The sequence below is a fragment of the Petromyzon marinus genome, unplaced genomic scaffold (assembly GCF_048934315.1).
Source record: "Petromyzon marinus isolate PM22_M1 ecotype Great Lakes invasive population unplaced genomic scaffold, UKy_Petmar_22M1.pri1.0 PM_G_Scaffold_114, whole genome shotgun sequence".
In the NCBI taxonomy this organism is placed as follows: domain Eukaryota; kingdom Metazoa; phylum Chordata; class Hyperoartia; order Petromyzontiformes; family Petromyzontidae; genus Petromyzon; species Petromyzon marinus.
The window spans coordinates 285,652-306,669 of record NW_027422667.1 but is presented as its reverse complement, the minus strand read 5'-3'; the positions used below and the strand labels follow the sequence as shown (position 1 = coordinate 306,669).

General features: G+C 49.6%; 1 protein-coding gene across 3 annotated transcripts; it reads right to left on the bottom strand.

The window, feature by feature from the left end:
* Window positions 1-4,661: 4,661 nt before the first annotated feature.
* On the bottom strand, window positions 4,662-20,986 carry LOC142909274 (uncharacterized). Of its 3 annotated transcripts, none has more exons than XM_076059701.1 (8): window positions 20,850-20,986; window positions 20,198-20,345; window positions 16,053-16,228; window positions 14,863-15,131; window positions 13,320-13,476; window positions 8,107-8,481; window positions 7,808-7,970; window positions 4,662-7,574 (listed from the first exon to the last, which is right to left on the bottom strand). In XM_076059701.1, exons 1-8 carry the CDS (start codon window positions 20,932-20,934, stop codon window positions 7,376-7,378), a joined length of 1,572 nt encoding a protein of 523 aa, XP_075915816.1. In that variant the 5' UTR covers window positions 20,935-20,986; the 3' UTR covers window positions 4,662-7,375. The 3 variants fall into 3 exon arrangements, with proteins under 3 accessions (XP_075915816.1, XP_075915817.1, XP_075915815.1); XM_076059702.1 differs by having other exon boundaries at window positions 20,198-20,333; XM_076059700.1 differs by having other exon boundaries at window positions 20,198-20,384; window positions 20,850-20,983.
* Window positions 20,987-21,018: the final 32 nt, after the last annotated feature.

The following is a 21,018-nucleotide window of genomic DNA, read 5'->3' as shown; positions in this document are numbered from 1 at the left end:
CCTTGTTGACCCTTAAACGGGATTATTATTGGCTGGGTGTGGAGGATGATGTGGCTCTGATTTTGAAAGGTTGCCACGACTGTGCGCGGAGGAAGGCCCCTGTTGGTCAGGATCGGGCGCCGCTGCAGTCCATCCGGGTTTCTCATGTCAATGAGCTCGTGGCACTCGACATTCTGGGGCCATTCCCTGCATCCCAACGGGGCCATAGGTACCTCTTGGTGGGCGTGGAGTATCTCACACGTTGGCCTATGGCGTGGCCTCTGGTGGACCAATCGGCCTCGTCCATCACTGAGGCGTTGTTCAGGGGTACGTCCTTGACAAAGGGGCGCCAGCACAGCTCTTGGTGGATCAGGGGCGGAATTTTTCTTCCCGTTTGCTCAAGGAGGTCTGTGACCTCCTTGGGACGAAGAAGGTCCACACCTCGCCCTACCACCCCCAGTCCGACGGGATGGTAGAGCGATTAAACTGCACGCTCACGTCCATGCTGTGTCATCATGTGAGCACGTCCCAATTGGACTGGGACCTGTCCATCCCGGGGGTGCTGGCCACGTACAGGTTAGCTCCTCATGCCTCGACGGGGTTCTCACCATTTTACCTCATGTATGGAAGAGAACCCGAACCCCTGATGCACATCCAACTGGACCTCGGGCCTGCCAAAAAGGGTTCACCTGTTCCCATCCAGATGAGGATTGCGCTCGATCGGCTGCGCGAGGCGCGGTTGGCGGCGTTAGATAATTCGGCCAGCCGATAGGCGGCCTCCGAGCATCTGCCCAAACACCAGGCTGTCGACCGCCCATGGGAAAAGGGCCAGTTGGCGTGGCTGCACTGCCCCCAAGTGCCGGTGGGTACGTCTCCTAAATTACATCGCCCATGGCAGGGCCCTGTCGAGGTCGTGGAGGTCCGCTGTCCGCAATGTGTCCGCATCCGGTGGGGCCGTCGTCACTGGACTGTGCACCCGTCGCCGCTCAAGCGGGTGGTGCCACCGGGGCTCCCTGATTCATCCCCATTTTTGGAGCGGTCGGCGATTGCTGTGTCCGACGAGCCGGGCCGCGGGGGTTGTGGAAATGCGAGGGATGCCCTGCCCTTGTGTATGCCCGCAGAGCCACCGACAGTGACGCCGCCAACAGCGGGCCGTCTGGGGGGTGACCCGGCGGCGACCCGGCCTCCAGGCCACCGCCCGGTTCGGACACCGACGCCACAGGGAGCAGTGGGCCGCCGTTAGAGGCGCCAGCTGAGCCCCTGCCAGTGGTGCCGCCGGCGACGCCTCAGCTCGGCTACGTGCCGGCTGGCTCGGCTTTGGCCGGCGCACCGTCGCCTCAGGCGGCCGACAACACACGGGGGAGCGGGCCGGCGGCGGGCACGCACTCAAGGGGCGTGCGCATACACTGACGGCCCGCGAAGTCGTCTACTTCGATCCCCTGCCATGTCGCCACTTACGTTGCCGGGTGGTGACTGTCCAGACTTTTCTGATCCCGTGCTGCCCTAGTGTTGTGTTCTACTAGCAGCCGGGGTTGTCTCTATACGCATGCGTCCTTGGGGTTCGCATAATTGTTGCAGACGGGTCGGCTGGGTTTTTTTCACGGGGGGGGTAATGTAGAGGAGTAGTGGAGGACGTCATGTCACGCAGGGAGTGAAAAGGGATGACGTCAGAAGTTACGGGGGATATATAAGGGGGAACCCGTGACGTAGAGGGGGTCGTCGTGAAGGGCCAGGAACGGAGAGAGTTGGGGGGTCGGGATCCAGGGTAGGGGGAATCAGCGCCAGGCGAGTGTGATACTTCACTCGGCCGACCGAGTTGGGTGATCCCTCGGTCGGTGCTGGGGGGGGGGAGATCACGTATAGCCTGTGTGGAGCTGGGGACCTCCCAGTACCCTTTCCCCTGGGGAGATATTAGGGTTGTCACCTGTTGGGCGTAAGCCTTTAATAAGTTACCGGCAGTAGCCCTTAATAAACCTTGGCATCAGCCCCTACTAAAAAACCGTGTCCGTGTCGTCAGTTGCACCTCAAAACTAGTACAGCACACCGGTGTGTTTGAGGGTAAATAGAACGTGGCCAATTCTTTACTAGTACAGCACACCGGTGCGTTTGAGGGTAAATATAACGTGGCCAATTCTTTACTAGTACAGCACACCGGTGTGTTTGAGGGTAATTAGAACGTGGCCAATTCTTTAATAGTACAGCACACAGGTGTGTTTGAGGGTAAATCCACAACATTTACTATTTGAGGATGCTGTTTCACCAGTAATTACAGCCGGCATCGTCAGGCGACAGCCAGATTTGGCTCCCCAACACACAACCGGTGTCGTGCTGCACTCGTAACGAATTGGCACGTCTTGTTCACATGACAAACCTTCCTCATTGGCTGTCGGTGGTGGCGGGTTTAACGACATATTTAAGTGATCTAACCCCCCCAAAAAACCCCCTCATGGACAAAATTGGTCGCAAAAGCTTCCTACTACTACCACGTGTTCAAGTGTTTATACATTTCGTATATTTTGATGGTAAAGTTTTTTTGACGTCTGTAGCAGTCGTGCAAAACCGAACATTAATAGGTTAATAACGGATATGAATACCGAGTCTGTGGTTTCTGATAGTCTCCCGTGACGGAACGTTCATATATCGCGACAATCGTCGTACCTAATAGCGAGAACTGGTATCGTACAATGCACAATGACACCATGACAACACTCGCCACAACCCAGCTGGTATAGCAGGTTATGGTTGCAGCTTGTTATGCTAAGTGCCTCTTGTAAAGCTGCCCTCTTGCCTTCCTTGAAGCAATGTCGGTTGAAAATAAATCACTGGAAGCCTTAGAGCAGGGGTGGGGAACCTTTTTTCTGCCAAGGGCCATTTGGATATTTATATAACATCATTCGCGGGCCATACAAAATCATCCACTTACAAATTTGCCCGTTATATTTATTAACTCGCCCCTAATGCGATGGCTGGAACTGCTTCTCTTTGGTGAGGCGTGTGATGATGTTAGTTGGTATTGATGTTGCTGCTACTCGCAACTGCTTTTCCAGGTTTGCTCCTAGAATTATTTAATTTCGAGTCCCGACCGGGGTTGCCTTGGCAGGGCCAGACCCAAATGATTTTGTGGGCCTCATACGGCCCACGGGCCGAACGTTCCCCACCCCTGCCTTAGAGACTCAAACATAAACTCGGGTCCCACACACACACACACATACCGGAGATCAATCTTGCAATTGAATTGCTCTCAAAAATCATGCTACTTCGTCATAGTCACCACCTGCGACTGCTTTGTCCACATCCGAGCGATTAGTTGGCGCAGTAAGGAAACTCAACCTCGTGCTGTGTTCGGGAATGTGACGATACATTGCCGAGCAGATCGAGGCCTTAAGATGAAAGTTCATCCCGAACTGTAAGCAACCAATAAGCATATAGGCCTCAATTGTGGCAGCCAAACATACCGACGATAAATGTCGATTTAAAACTTTGGTGACGACGGTGGCATCGACGACATTGTTGGGTCTCTCATTAAAGTCACGTGGATAGGTAAAGTCACGAGCAGGTGACGTCACTCCACATGGGGGGGGGGGGGGGGGGGAGACGCCTCATTCCTCCTCAGCGTCAACTTACAACCCTCACTACTAAGGCAGAACCCTCATCACGTCACGCGATCTCCGTAACGCTGTTGTTGAGACATCAAAGTAAAAAGGTCGTCACGATAAACAAGGGATTATAACCTTGACGTGAAACAGGTCTGTGTCACCGCGGCCTCACAAATTGCACACGAATTGATGCAATTAATAAGACGCCGCGATCTGCCTTTCGCTTGAATGTTTCAGATTTACTGCAATACACCTGTCCTTGGACGGGCAAAAGGTGAGTTTAACAATATTAACACTGCAAATTGCCAATAACAATTTAATTATTATGAAACCATTAACAAATAAGTGTACACACAAATATATATCAAACCTCTAACATCAACGTGCTAGCGTCACGATTGCCCCCCCCCATATAAATATCTCCCCGTCTTAAAAATCCTTAGGGAATACGTCTCACACCATGAATGTTACCTGTGTAGTGACTGAGAATATCGCTGTGTCGTGCCGGGCCTGCGAGGCCACGGCAGATGTTACATTGTTGCTGTGGACACCACGGATACGGGGTGTAGTACCAGCCCTAGTGGGGGCTTGGGCGAGCGCTGGTTAAGCGTGGGGACACCACGCATGGCGTGCGGTGCGGGCTCCCGTTGAGGGAGCGAGAGTCAGCCAGGGTTACGATCGGTCGTGATACTCTGGCTGACTTGGGGACACGTGACCGGATGATACTGGAGGGGGGCCACCAGTAGAGGGGGCCAGTGGGTGGTCACATGGTCCGGGAAGAGCTTTCGAGAGCCTTCGGGTAAGGGCGAGAGAGAGGCGGAGGCAGCCCCAGCCCTGCCCAATATAAGGGGGTTCCCCTGAGAGGAGCTCGGGGTTCTTACTGTTGGAGAGGCAGGAGATCCACGTCAAGCTAAAGAAGCCTCCAGCCAAGCGGTATGGGACCCAGCTTGTGGTACGGAACGGGATCGCAAACCCATAGGTGTGGTTCGCTGTAGCGTTGTTAGTCGGGTGGACACCTCGCCTGGGGTATGTTGTGTTAATAGTTTAATAAAAGTGTTGCTCCTAAAGACAACATCTGCCACTCAGTTGGACTCACTATTCATGTTTTAATAGATGTTAAAATATTTACAAAAATTCAAGAGTTACAAGTTCACGAACATCAAATACATTTTATAAAACATAAACGCGTCAGTGATTATTTTATTAACAAGGATGGCTAAAGATTAAATGTTATATATATTCTTAGCTCTTTCGGTAAAGTCACATTGAAGGGAAACAATAAAATAATAAAATATATATAATAAAAATTCTCACGACGTTTCGACCATAACACAAACTGTCGTCATCAGGTGTGAAAAACCAACGGCAAGAAACATTTGAAAGAAGTGCCGGTTTGCATTAATTTATTTATTTTTTAACGGTTTATTTATTTATAAAACACGTCAGCGCCACGTGCAGCGATTTGGCAGTTTATTTAGAAGGACAAGTCCATCTATGTTCTGAAAAGAGGAGGGGGGAGACGAAAAATTAATGTATGCTGTCTGGAAGCCACCGTAAGCGTGAACAATCAATTAAGACCTAACTACTACCACAGAGGCAACTTAGTTACATTGGAGAAACCAAACACCATGTCTCAGACCGCATTCGTGAACACAAAGCAGACCTTAAACATGGTAGGACCAACACCTCGGCCGTGGCAGATCATTGTTATAATTCAGTAGGCTCACATGACATTGACTTTTCCAAGACAGAGGTTCTTTGTAAGCCATCTGGCTACCATGAGAGATTCGTTCATGAGGCTATCCACATATACAAGCACAGAGACAATTTCAACCGAGAAGATGGATTCTGGCTTAGCAATCATTGGAAGGATTTGATAAACCATTTCAGGTCTTAATTGATTGTTCACGCTTACGGTGGCTTCCAGACAGCATACATTAATTTTTCGTCTCCCCCCTCCTCTTTTCAGAACATAGATGGACTAGTCCTTCTAAATAAACTGCCAAATCGCTGTGCGTGGCGTTGACGTTTTTTATAAATACACCATTTAAAAATAAATTAATTAATGCAATTTAACACGTAGGCTTTCGCGACCAATATTATTCATAATAAAGGTTTTTGGGTTAGATTGCGTTATTTATAAATGTGTCGTAACCCTCCACCACCCGACACGGCCAATCAGCAAAAAAAGTGTCACGTTGACAAAAGACAAATAATTCACTATTTTAGCCCACCGGTGTGTTGAAGTGTGAATCCACATTTACAGTTTGAGTACGACGTTTCGCTGGTAAATACATCCAGCATCATCGGGCAATTCGCCAGAATGGTAAAGCCCTCGCTTGCTTCCGGTTTTATATAGAGCAGCAGGGTGACGTCATCACTTAACTCATATCAGGTGAAGTGATTAGAGGCGGGGGGGGGTATTGTAATTATATAATCGATTAGTAATCAGTCATTGGTTATGATTAGTAATGAGTTGTAGATTAGTAATTAGTTGTAATGTGTTAGTGATTATATGCTATGTTAGTAATCCGTTAATTAGTATGTGTTTCCCCTATAAGGAATTGTAATGTGCATTCATATTCCTAGCTTCCTCGGCAAAGCCACGCCGAAGGGAAACAATAAACATAGATATTCTTTTATTTTATTGCTTCCCCCCCAACGCGACTCCACCGAAAGAACCAAGAACATGAATCACTGCAGTCACGAAAGCTTTAAATCAAAATGTAATGTGTATTATTTAATAATACGCTTCCAGCCCGCACTAAGCCTGTAGCTGTCAGAGCGATTAAAGTTATTCTTATTCCTCTCAATTTCAATGGATTCTCTAATTAGTCTTTGCCAGTAATAATTAGTTTTACACAACACTGCAACATTGTCAAAATCAATTGAGTGTCCTTGTTGACAAGCATGTTCTGCCACTGCCGACAGTTGTGTTTGAGATAATTTAATATTTCTCTGATGTTCTTTTAGTCTTACGCTGATATTACGTCCCGTCTGTCCAATGTAGCAGCCGCCACATAAACAATTAATCCGATATACACCTTCTGTTGATAATTTAGGTAATGCGTCTTTAGTGCAAGATACTAGTTTTTGAATTTTGTGTACTGTACCAAATCTTACTGTAATGTTTTGCTTTTGCAAAACACGGGCTAATTTGTCAGTTACTCCTGAGATATATAGATTTTTTATTGTTTTAACAATCTGGTCGCTTTCAGCAGTATTGCTTTGCGATCGTGATTTGGCATTCAGTGCTCTGTTAATTTGAGCATTACTGTAGCCATTCTGTCGTAGTGCATCTTTAACGTGTTTAATCTCTCTCACTAGACTCTCACCATCTGACACTGTTTTAGCCCGATGTATGAGCGTCTTGATAAGAGAGGATTTCTGAGCTGGATGATGATGTGACTCTGTATTCAGATAGGCATCAGTGTGCGTTTGCTTTCTGTAAATGCTGTGTGTTATTTTACCGTTTAGGCCATGTCCAAGCAAAATATCTAGGAATGGGAGTGTGTTATTCACCTCCATTTCCATGCTGATTGGCCGTGTCGGGTGGTGGAGGGTTACGACACATTTATATATAACGCGATCTAACCCAAAAACCTTTATTATGAAATTAATGCAAACCGACACTTCTTTCAAATGTTTCTTGCCGTTGGTTTTTTTTTCACACCTGATGACGACCGTTTGTGTTATGGTCGAAACGTCGTGAGAATTTTTATTGTTTTATATATATTTTATTTAATTGTTTCCCTTCAACATGACTTTACCGAAAGAGCCAAGAATATGAATTACTGCAGTCACGAAAGCTTTAAATCAAGACAACACACACGAGCGGCGAGTGCTCCGATCCTGCTTGCTCCGATCCCGCTTGCTCCGATCCCGCTGGCTCCGATCCCACGTGCTCCGATCCCGCGCGCCCCCCTCCCCCCACTCACGTGGCCACGGTCGTCCTCCTTGCCGCCTGGTGGTGGCTTGCGGGAGGCGCGGGGCTCTTCCCTGCACACGCGCCGGGGGGGGGGGGGGGGGGGTGGGCGGGATGCACAGCGGTAATTCGTCGCACGAGGAAGCCCGCGAGGGGCGCCGCTGACGTTCGAGTGACATTCCAGCGACATCGGGACGAGCGGGGAAGCGGGCAGCGGGAGGGGGTGGTGCACTTCCGCGGTGGTTAAAGGTGAGAGGCTCAGCGAGGGGGTGAGGTGGCGGGGAAGGTGACGAGGTGGGCGACTCACGCGGCCGCTTGGAGCCGGCGGCGGTAGAGCAGTGCGGCCGCGAGGGCGAGGCCCACGGCGACGACAGTGGCCCAGCAGGACCTGCCGGCCTGACCGGCCCGGGGGGCCCGGCAGACCAGGCCGGCCGTAAACGCCGCTGACGCCGATGCCACCGTCGGCTTCTCTGTGTGGCACAATGACCACAACAACAACGACCGCAACAACTTTGCCACAACTTTATTCGTCCGACGAAAAAAGTTGTGGCAAAGTTGTGGCCACAGTGCCGGCGAAGAAAGACAACGGAGAGCGCCGATTCTCACCGACGACGGAGAGGTTGACGCTTCCCTCGAAGTTGCCGGTGGGGAAGGTGGCCACGTGGCAGAGGAAGAGGCCCCCGTCGCCGTGCTGCACGTCCAGCAGCTCCAGCGAGAAGTCGCCGCGTGCACTTCCGCGCCCCCCGGCGCGGAAGCGCACACGGCCCATGAGGGGAGAGTTTGGGTATGCCGTGCCGTGTCGTGGATTGAGCACCGCCAAGCTGGCCCTCTTCCGGCCGTCATCACCGACGGTGACCTTCAGCCAGTTCACCTGCGTCAGCGTCACCGCGGCCGCAACCCGCAGGTGGCAGTGAAGCAGCGCCACCTTCTGGCCGATGGCTGCCAAGGCCTGGCCCTCCGTCACGACACCCACGGGAGGGCCTGGGCAGGGAGACCACACAGAGACCCATACACCACTCATAGAGAGCCATAGACTACTCATAGAGAGCCATAGACTACTCATAGAGAGCCATAGACTACCCACACAGAGACTCATAGACTACTCATAGAGAGCCATAGACTACTCATAGAGACCCACAGATTACTTACACAGAGAACCACACACGACTCACACAGAGACCCACACACTATTCACACAGAGACCCATAGACTACTCACACAGACACCCATAGGCTACTCATAGATACCCATAGGCTACTAGAGACCCATAGACTACTCATAGAGAGCTATAGACTACCCACACAGAGACCCATAGACTACTCATAGAGACCCACAAATTACTCACACAGAGAACCACACACTACTCACACAGAGACCCACACACTACTGACACAGAGACTCATAGACTACTCACACAGACACCCATAGGCTACTCACACAGAGACCCATAGACTTCTCACACAGAGACCCATAGACTACTCACAAAGAGACCCACAGACTACTCACACGGAGACCCATAGACTACTCACACAGAGACCCATAGACTACTGACAGATACCCACAGACTACTCACAGAGAGACCTACAGACTACAAACACAAAGACCCATAGACTACTCACACACAGACCCATAGACTACTCACAGAGAGACCCACAGAATACTCACACGGAGACCCATAGACTACTCACAGAGACCAATAGACTACTCACACAAAGCTACTCATACGGATGCTTATCTGAAACCGGATTCCCACCACCATCCATCACAGAAGAATTCTCATTAAGACTCTGCACCATAGAGCCCAATGCATATCTGATCAGGAACACATAGGCAGTGAACTCAAGCACGTACACCAAGCTCTTAAAGCTAATGGTTACTCCGACTATACAATCCGCAAAGCTATCACTCAAACCATGAAGAATGACCCTCTCGAGGAGCCTTTCAAAACCATTACTTTACCCTACATTGCGGGGATCACAAAAAAGATCTCCAAATCCTGAATAAACACAAGATCCAGGTCCGTTTCAACACATTACATAAAATCCGTGATCTGGTTCCGTCTGTGAAAGATGTGATTCCGGACATACAGTACCCTGGTGTCTACAAACTAAGTTGCCTCTGTGGTAGAAGTTACATTGGAGAAACTAAACGACATGTCTCGGGCCGCATTCGTGAACACAAAGCAGACCTTAAACACGGTAGGACCAACACCTCGGCCGTGGCAGATCACTGTTATAATTCAGTAGGCTCACATGACATTGACTTCTCCAAGACAGAGGTTCTTTGCAAGCCATCGGGCTACCACGAGAGATTCGTGCATGAGGTTATCCATATATACAAACACAGAGACAATTTCAACCGAGAAGATTGATTCTGGCTTAGCAATCATTGGAAGGATTTGATAAACCATTTTGGGTCTTAATTGATTGTTCACGCTTACGGTGGCTTTCAGACAGCATACATTAATTTTTCGTCTCCCCCCTGCTCTTTTCCGAACATAGATGGACTCGTCCTTATAAACAAACTGACAAATCTCTGTCCGTGGTGCTAACGTTTAAAAATAAATACAAACCGCCACTTCTTTCGAATGTTTCTTGCCGTTGGTTTTCACACCTGATGATGACTGTTTGTGTTACAGTCGAAACGTCGTGATAATTTCATTGTTTTATATATTTTATTATTTTATTGTTTCCCTTCAACGTGACTTTACCGAAAGAACCAAGAATATGAATTATTGCAGTCACGAAAGCTTTAAATCAAAATTTAACCACCTCTACGGGGAGGGTTTCCACATAACTTTAAGATCCTTCAACAAACTCCGGGATAAGAAGGCTCAGCTGATCGAGTCTCTCACCTTTCTGAAGAGATGTCGCGACTCTGGGGTAATACCAATCGCATTTACACTGACCTCTGCTGATGTAACTTCTTCTAATGCGAAACGAATTCTTTTCAAAACTAGCTTAGCTCTTATCTCAGAGAAAATCTGACTTATACGCACCGAACTAGATCAGTTAGACAAGACACTCTACAAATCACACTTATCATTGACGGCAACAATGTCCACATCAGATTGGGAACATGTAGACAATATGACTGCCTCTTCAGCTGCTACTATGTCAACCAAATGTAAGGACAACCTGATTTCCAAATTTAACCTCCTCTCCAACAAAAGACCGGACCCACACACCAAAAAGTTAGACGTTAACAAAGTCGTAATTAATCGTAGTAACAGTTCTATTTCCGATGGTCTGAAATCCGTTTTAGCTAAAGGTCTAAACTTTGCAGTCACCCCTAAACACATACCAGTTACTGATATCATTGCCCAAGTAGACGTTGTTCTCAAGGGCCTGGGTCACATCGCTGCAGACGTAGCAAGATCTGAAATCGCTGCAACCCTCAAAAACGCTAAGATGCCAGCTAGCAACCTCAGCAAAGATGAGCGTTTTGAATTATACAAATTAAAAAAGAGGGATGACATTGTAATCCTCTCAGCTGACAAGGGCAATGCTACTGTCATCATGGATAAAATAGAATATAACAACAAAATGAAAGAATTACTCGACGATGGCAGCTATACAAAAATAAAAAGAGATCCCACCAACAGCCTCGTCACACAAACCAACAAAATTATTTCTGATTCAACCGCATTAATTGATCAATCTAAACAGTTTTTGTTGAAACCTTCTGCTGCCAGGCCACCAAGATTATACGGCTTACCAAAAATGCATAAAGTAGATACACCCCTCCGTCCCATCATCTCTATCAACTCCCCCACCTACAAACTGGCTCGTTTTCTGTCTGAAATCCTGCGTCCTTTCACTGGAAAAACCACCTCTGCGGTACAAAATTCTACTCACTGGTATCGACAATCAAGGGTATTTCCCTGTCCCCAGACGACCTGCTTGTCAGTTTTGATGTAGTTTCCTTATTCACCAAAGTTCCTGTACCTAACACCATCGCAATCATTGAAGACTTGGTTCATCAAGGACTAAACATTGAGGTACCCCCCCTGGTGAGACACTGCTTAACCAATACATACTTCACTTGGAATGGAACTTTCTACAAACTGAGGGAACCCCAATGGGCTCCCCCCTATCTCCAGTTATAGCCAACATTTTCAAGGAGAAATTTGAGACTGACGACATCCAGACTGCCACTCTCGGCCCAACCTTATGGAAGAGGTACGTGGATGACACTTTTGTCATCTGGCCACATGGCCGGCCTGCTCTAGACCAATCCTTCGACCACATCAATTCCATATACCCAGCCATCAGATTTACCATGGAAGTCGAAAAAGATGGCAAGCTACCTTTTTTGGATGTCTTAATAAAAAAGAGACCTGATGGTTCAATGAGCCACTCTGTCTATAGGAAAGCTACCTATACGGATGCATATCTGAAACCGGATTCCCACCACCATCCATCACAGAAGAATTATCTCATCAAGACTCTGCACCATAGAGCCCAATGCATATCCGACCAGGAACACATAGGCAGTGAACTCAAGCACGTACACCAAGCTCTTAAGGCTAATGGTTACTCCGACTATACAATCCGCAAAGCTATCACTCAAACCATGAAGAATGACCCTCTTGAGGAGCCTTTCAAAACCATTACTTTACCCTACATTGCGGGGATCACAAAAAAGATCTCCAAATCTTGAATAAACACAAGATCCAGGTCAGTTTCAACACATTACATAACATCCGTGATCTGGTTTCGTCTGTAAAAGATGTGATTCTGGACATACAGTACCCTGGTGTCTACAAACCAAGTTGCCTCTGTGGTAGTAGTTACATTGGAGAAACCAAACGACATGTCTCGGACCGCATTCGTGAACACAAAGCAGACCTTAAACACGGTAAGACCAACACCTCGGCCATGGCAGATCACTGTTATAATTCAGTAGGCTCACATGACATTGACTTCTCCAAGACAGAGGTTCTTTGCAAGCCATCGGGCTACCACGAGAGATTCGTTCATGAGGCTATCCACATATACAAACACAGAGACAATTTCAACCGAGAAGATGGATTCTGGCTTAGCAATCATTGGAAGGATTTGATAAACCATTTCGGGTCTTAATTGATTGTTCACGTTTACGGTGGCTTTCAGACAGCATACATTAATTTTTCGTCTCCCCCTCCTCTTTTCCGAACATAGATGGACTCGTCCTTATAAACAAACTGACAAATCGCTGTCCGTGGTGTTAACGTTTAAAAATAAATACAAACCGCCACTTCTTTCAAATGTTTTTTGCCGTTGGTTTTCACACCTGATGATGACTGTTTGTGTTACAGTCGAAACGTTGTGATAATGTTATTGTTTTATATATATTTTATTATTTTATTGTTTCCCTTCAACGTGACTTTACCGAAAGAACCAAGAATATAACTTTACTCAGTTTAATAACTTTAGTCGTCCGATGAATACACTCATAGAGACCCATAGACTACTCACACAGAAAACTCATTGACTACTCAGAGACCCATAAACTACTCACACAGAGATTTACAGAGATACAGACTCATTGACACACATGGAGGCTGGTTGAGATACATAGCGACCCTACATAGAGATACACAGAGACCCACAGAGACACACAGATACTCTGCAAAGAGATACAGAGACACATAGAGACTCATAAAGATACATAGAGACTAATTTAGATACATACAGATACATAGACATCCACCCACCCACTCACTCACCCATCAACTCACAAGGTTTGGCAACTTACTCCGATATCAAAGGATTTGCAATCACCACACACACACAAACATCTCTCTCTCTCACCCAGCCACTCACCCACCCACTCACCCACGGCGCTGTGTCGTGGAGGGACGGACACACAGGACAGCGGAGACCACTCCCCTGCCTTCCGCCGCAGGAAGTCAGCGATGACCCTCGCACGGGCACAGTACTCATCAGCGTCTCCAGGCGGACACACCGCGTGGTGGCAACTGACGAAGTTCACCTGGAGTAGCAGCATCATCATCAGTAGTAGTAGTATCATCATCAATAGTCGTGTCATCAAGCTGTAAGCTCCACATCTACAAGCTGGCAGCTCCATGTCTACAAGCTGGAAGCTCCACGTCTACAAGCTGGAAGCTCCACGTCTACAAGCTGGAAGCTCCACGTCTACAAGCTGGAAGCTCCACGTCTACAAGCTGGAAGCTCCACGTCTACAAGCTGGAAGCTCCACGTCTACAAGCTGGAAGCTCCACGTCTACAAGCTGGAAGCTCCACGTCTACAAGCTGGAAGCTCCACGTCTACAAGCTGGAAGCTCCACGTCTACAAGCTGGAAGCTCCACGTCTACAAGCTGGAAGCTCCACGTCTACAAGCTGGAAGCTCTACGTCTACAAGCTGTAAGCTCTACGTCTACAAGCTGGAAGCTCCACGTCTACAAGCTGGAAGCTCTACGTCCTACAAGGCATCAACATGTGGCCGGGGACCCGAGTGAGGGTCCGACCCTTCGTAGCTGTAACTCCGACGTATAGATTAGTTAGCTGGGTGGTCACCACCCCTAGGCTATATCTGGTAAAGGGGCAGTTACCCCTTTGTATGTCACGTGTTACAACAAATGTGTTGCCTCTAAAGAATAACGTCTGCGACTCAGTTGGACTCACTACAGTCGTAGTGAAGTGACACAGAATGGGTCACTATGGCACGTGGTGCTGGTTACCGACAGAGAGAGGAGATGTGGGCGTCACAGCCATACCTGCCAGCAGAGCAGGGTGCAGCGGCCGTTCTGGCAGCAGAGAATGCAATGCCACGGAGTGGGTTACTCGGGTGCATGATGCGCACTGCTGGCAGTAGGGGGCATATGAGGACATGGCAAACCGGCCGGCTGGTGGAGCACGTGATAGGCCGGGGTAAGGGATGTGTGGCAAGGGTGCCCGAGGGGACACGTGAGGTATGGCCCAGAGCCTTCTGGTGGGTTTCCAGAAGGGGGCGTGGCCAAGGGCGGAGCCAGGCCACACCGGGGGGGCATAAAAGGGAAGTCCTGAGGCTGGATAAAGGCTGTCTGTCGGTGGAGTGGAACCCAATGTGCTACGTCTTCATCGTCAGGCAGCGTGCCGGCTGCTCTGACCAGTCTGTAGTTATCCCGTGTGTGAACAATTGTTAAATGTGTAGAATAGACGTGTTGCCTCCTACGATTAGTGTCTCAGAAGTGGTACACTACAGAGGTATCATCAGTAGTAGAGTAGCATCACTCACTCATCCACTCATTAACTCTTTCACTAACTTACCCACTCACAAGGTTTGGCTACTCCCTCCGATACCCAAGGCTTCTCAATCACCACTCACGTCCCCCCCACAACCTTCCAACCCCCGTCACAACCCCCGCAACCGCTCACCGCATTCGGAGCGCCCCCTTTTGCCGAGTACTCCGCTTGAAAAAAGAAATCCAGTCGGTGCCCCACCATCCTTCTCAGCAACAAACGCTCAACGTAGGCCGACATTGACAGCTCCCAGACCTCCGGCTCTGCGTCAACCACCGCGTCTACCTTCCCAGCCACCACACAATCGCAGTCGTCACCGCCGTCGTCACAGCCGTCGCCATCACCCTCCTCCACCGTCCTTTTCTTGGTGAGCTTCAGGGTGAATATCGGAGCACTGAGGACAGCTGAGACACCGGGGGGGGGGAGTCACGCGTGGGGGGGGGGTGTTATCTCCCTCGCCTAGTGAGCCGGAGGCCGTTGGTTCGAATCCAGACCCTGACGATGCCTGCTGTTGTATGTTTGGAGTTTGTGTGATCTCCCCCTGTTCTACAGAGTGAGTGAGAGTGAGTGGGAAAGTTACAGACAGACACAGACAGAAAGAGGCACAAACAGACACAGACAGAGAAACACAGAGACACACAGACACATGGACAGACACAAACACAGACACTCACACACACAGAGACACAAACACAGACAGTAACACACATAGAGACACAAACACAGACACTCACACACACAGAGACACAAACACAGACACTCACACACACAGAGACATAAACACAGACACTCACATACACAGAGACACAAACACAGACACTCACACACACAGAGACACAAACAGACACAAACACTCACACACACACACACACAGACACTCACACACACAGAGACACACAGACACATGGACAGACACAAACACAGACACTCACACACACAGAGACACAAACACAGACACTCACACACACACAGACACACAGACACTCACACAAACAGAGGCACACAGACACATGGACAGACACAAACACACTCACACACACAGAGACACACAGACACATGGACAGACACAAACACAGACACTCACACACACAGAGACCTAAACACAGACACTCACACACACAGAGACACAAACAGTTACACAAAGAGACACACATAGAGAGACAGAAACACACACAGACACATAAAAACAAGATCTCTCATATAGCTTGCACAGACAGTTGGGGTAAGTGCTGTTGGCGAGCACACAACATCAACAACCGCCATTCGGCACACAGACACACACAGAGACAGAGACAGCGGCACATGGCCGATCTCACGCCACTCACTTGTCTTCAAGTGCACGACCTCAACCACGACCCAGGGTGAGGACAGTGGTGATGATGAGGCGGTGGATCTGACGCGGAGGTGGTAGCGGTCGGTGGGATCTTCCAGCGCTGAGGAGACATTGCACCGCGTCTCTGTTGTGGCAGAGCAGACGATCTGCCAGTGGACTTGTCCAAAACTGCGCAGACAGAAACATGGAAAGGAAATGGTGAGGAGTGGTGAGGAGCGAGTGAGCAGGTGACTGAGAGAGACGTGTGTGTGTGAGTAAACTAATGGGCGAGTGGATTGGTGAGTGAGTGGGTGAGTGGGTTGTCGAGTTAGTGGCTGATTGAGTGGGTTGGTGAGTGAGTGGGTGAGTGGGTTGTCGAGTGAGTGGCTGAGTGAATTAATGGGCGAGTGGGTTGGTGAGTGGGTTGTTGAGTGCGTGGCTGAGTGAGTGGGTGGGTGAGTGGGTTGGTGAGTGAGTGGGCGTTTGTAGCCACCACAATGGTCAAAGGGAGCTCTGAACGTGTGCAAGGGGCTGTTAACCGCTCCACCTTCAATTAATTACCACTAAACAACACACAAAATATCAAATTATGCGCATTGTTTAGTGCCCCGGCGGGACAGGCGTCGATGACGTCTCCTTACAAAACCCCATTTGGAAACAGCAAAAAACCACTGTGGATGGCCACGTGGAATGTTCGAACGCTCACTGCGAAGGAGAGGCTGCCACTCCTCTGTCGGGAGCTGGACTGGTACCGCCTGGATCTCTGCGGTATTCAGGAGGTCCGGTGGACCGGCTCTGGCTCCTGCCACCATGAGGGGTGGACAGTCCTCTACTCGGGGCAGGAGCCTGCCAAACAACAGGGAGTGGCTCTTCTTATGAACAAAATAATGAAGGGGTCGTGGGAGTGTGGCGGTGAGGTGTGGGAAGCTGTAAGCCCCAGGCTACTTTGGGCTCGCTTTCCCATCAACCAGAGGTGAGGAGCGGTGGTCGTCATTACTTATGCCCCCACCGAAGACGAACATCCGTGGAGGGACGCAGGCAAGGCCGATGAGTCAGATGCCTTCTATGAGCTCCTGTCACAAGTGCTAGCTAAAGTGGCCCCTCGGGATATTCACATTGTCGGTCAACTTTAATGCCCAAGTTGGTCATGATGCTGGCACCTGGTCTGGAGTGATTGGAAGGCATGGGCCAGATCAGCTCAATAACAACGGTAGAAGGCTGCACGATTTTTGTGCAGCCCATAGGCTTGTAATTACCAACACGCTGTTCTGGCATCGGCGCATCCACGCAACATCATGGATGCATGCCAGGTCCAAGCAAAGAACATCTGCTGGACTACATAGTGATGGAACAGCAGATGCTGGCCCATGTCCTTGACACAAGGACCTACCATGGAGCTGATTTGCTCACTGACCATCGACTTGCCATCTGGAAGATGCGCCTGCCATTCTTCTACTCCAATGGTGGGTGTATACCCAGGACCCCATTCAAACCCAGTGGCCTGGTCTCAGTTAGCTGATGAAAGTTGCAAGTGAGAATTTCATCATCGCTTGCAGCTGGGGTTGGCATTGTCCCCCACTCCTGATGTCGAGGGGAAATGGGCGAGGTTTTGGACTGTGACTCATGCAGCTTTAATGGCTGCTTGGGAATACGGTCCAGACCTCGCCAGAGACCCTCACTGACAGAAGAGGTGTTCAGGCTGGCTGAGAAAAGTGACAGGCCCACTCTAATCGTCTACAGCATCCCACGTCAGAGAATGAGGAGGCTTACTGCAGCCTTCGCTCGGAGGTTCGGAGAGCCGTGAGGTGTTCCAAGGATTGGTGGTGGTCGCGGGTTGCTGAGCAGATGGAATCTGCCTCAATGGCCCGCGATCACAAATAACTCCGTCAAAAAAGTAACTTGCAGCGCCACACCTATTTCCATATTTAGCGGAAAGAACGGTGATTCAATTTCCGACCCCCAGGAACAGGTTTGCAGATTTGCTGAGCATTTCTGTGAGGTCCTGCGGGAGGGAAAATCCCTCAGCCTGGAAAACATTGTGGGACAAAGTGGGGATGACCCTGCTGAGGCTGCGGTGCCTCAAATGTTGGAAGTCACCCCCTGTAAGTGGCTGGGTGAGGTGCCATCTGTTGAGTACTGAAGGCAATCCAGAGTCTGAGACCAGGAAAGGCCCCGAGCAAAATGTTGAGGGAGGGTGGCATTTGTGCACATGACATCATAACAATAGTCTGGACCACTGGACGGGTTCCGCAGGATTGGAAGGATGCCCTGGTGGTCCCCCCTCTTTAAGAAGGGAGACCGCACAGATTGTAACAACAACAGGGGCATCTCACTCCTCAGTGTGCCGGGAAACGTCCTGGCAAGGATTATTCAACATCGCCCTGCCAGGCATGCTGAGGAGAGGCTTTGCGGAGCCACAATGCAAGTTTCAGGAAAGGGTGGTCCTGCACAGATGCCATATTTTCCGTCCATCTGCTACAGCAGAGGTGTAGGGAATTCCAACAAGACCTACATCTCTGCTTTATTAACCTGGTCAAGGCCTATGATACCATCAGTAGGCCTGGGCTCTGGGTTGCTCTTCATGCTTTCGGAGTCCCTGACCCTCTGCTTACAATAATTAAGGACCTTCATGATGGTGAGCGGGCCCGGATAAAACTACGTGACTGGGAGTTGGAGCCATTACCTGTTCACCTTGGGTCCCACATTATTTAACACCTATTTCGACCAAGTAGTTTGTGAAGCCTTTGATGGCTGTATCGGTGGAATTTACGTCTGGTACAGATACAATGGGAGGATGATTGATGCCCAGGTGCAGTCAAGGGATGGCTCCATATTGGTCAACCATGTTACATATGCTGATGGTCTGGTAAGTGCTGCTCACTCAGAGGAGGAGTTGGAGGTGCTGCTGCTGAACCTGGAGCTTGCCACCAAGAGGTGGGGCCTTACCATCAGACCCACCAAAACTAAGCACCTGCCTGGGTATTTTGTACCATCAGACACTCCACCCCCACAACTCCCAATTGGTGATGGGGCATTTGTGGAGAGAGTGGAGAGTTTCCCATACCTGAGCAGTGTGCTCATGACCGGCTAAGGTTTGACAGTAGAGGTCTCACTCCGAATCAGTCGCGTGGCAATATCTTTTCATCGGTAACGTTGTGTGGAAGCTACCTGGTCTGTCGCTCTGCACGAAGCTTCAAGTCTTCTTGGCCACAATCATTCCCTTCCTTCTCTACGCTTGAAAAACGTGGAGCCCCCTAATGGAACATCTTTGCCAGTTCGAAACATTTAGGCGGGCCTGCCTACAATCTATCCTGGTTTTTTCGGTAAAGTCACGTAGAATGAGAATAAAATAATAAATTGATAAAATAAAATAACACAGCGCTGTCCTCCAGACAGTCTCGTCCCTTCACCTGATGAAGGCTGCTTGTGTTGTGGCCGAAACGTCGTGAGATTATTGTGTTATTTTATTTTATCAATGTATTATTTTATTCTCATTCTACGTGACTTTACCGAAAGAACCAAAGAAGATTAATCCTTGCAGTCACGAAAGCTTTAAATCGAAATTTAATCCATCCTGGGTTTAACCAGGCAGGATTGTGTGAGGAGCTCACAAATTCCTGAAAGATCTGGACAAAGTCCCATCGGTGGGCTACTCCAGCATGCTCCTGCCAGCGGGCGTTCAACACTTGACGTGGCCTCAACGTGCATATAGTCTGGCACAAGTGCCATTATGATGTCACAGCCAATTAGTGGCAAATCGCGGTTGTTGTTGAGTGAGTGAGTGGGTTGGTGAGTGAATTAATGGGTGAGTGGGTTGGTGAGTGATTAGGTGAGTGGGTTTAAGGGTGAGTGAGTTGAGTGAGTGACGGATGGGTGGGTGAGTGAATGAGTGGGTGAGTGAATTCAGCCGTGAATGGATGGGAGGTTGAGTGGGTTTGTGGGTGGGTGAGTAGGTGGGTGAGTGGGTGGGCGAGTGACTGAGTGGGTGAGTGAGTGGGTGAATAGGTGAGTGGGTGAATGGGTGAGTGGGTGAGTGAGTTAGTGAGTGGATAAGTGAGTGGGTAGTTGAGTGAGTGGGTGGTTGAGTGAGTGGGTTGGTGAGTGGGTGAGTGAGTTGGTAAGTGATCAAGCGGGTGGGTGAGTGAGGGAGCATCTCACAGTTTGCTCTGAACTGTGTAGGTAACGTCCAGAAAAGTTGAGTTGGCCGTGGTGGTGGTGGAGTCGATGGTTGAAGGCTCAACAATTGGGGGTCTATCCCCTTTGGGGTCAACTTCACCGGGGTCCCAGCAGAGGTCTGCAAGGAGGTCTCGAGATTCCAAACGTACATTCAATGGGGAAGGCGGAGCTGGGGAGATGAGTGAACAACACATTGAGCAAACCACTGCACCACCACTCCCCACTCACACAGTGCGCTAACCACTGCACCACCACTCCCCACACACACACAGTGCGCTAACCACTGCACCACCACTCCCCCCACACACAGTGCGCTAACCACTGCACCACCACTCCCCCCACACACACAGTGCGCTAACCACTGCACCACCACTCCCCCCACACACAGTGCGCTAACCACTGCACCACCACTCCCCCCACACACACACAGTGCGCTAACCACTGCACCACCACTGCCCACAAACTAAGTGCGCTAACCACTGCACCACCACTCCCCACACACACACACAGTGCGCTAACCACTGCACCACCACTCCCCACACACTCACACAGTGCGCTAACCACTGCACCACCGCTCCCCACGTACACCACAGCTTGGTACCAGATGTATCGACCTCTGTCCCGCTCGGCTCACCGTGGCTGCAAGTGACGATGTGGAGGAGGAGAGGCAGGAGGAGGTGGAGGAGTCGACCAGGTCCGTAGAACTTCCCCATCTCCATGAACCTCACGTGGAGGGAAAATCGATTCTCGGTTCGATTAAAATACTCGCATCGATTCCTTTGCGGATAACATGGGAATCGATT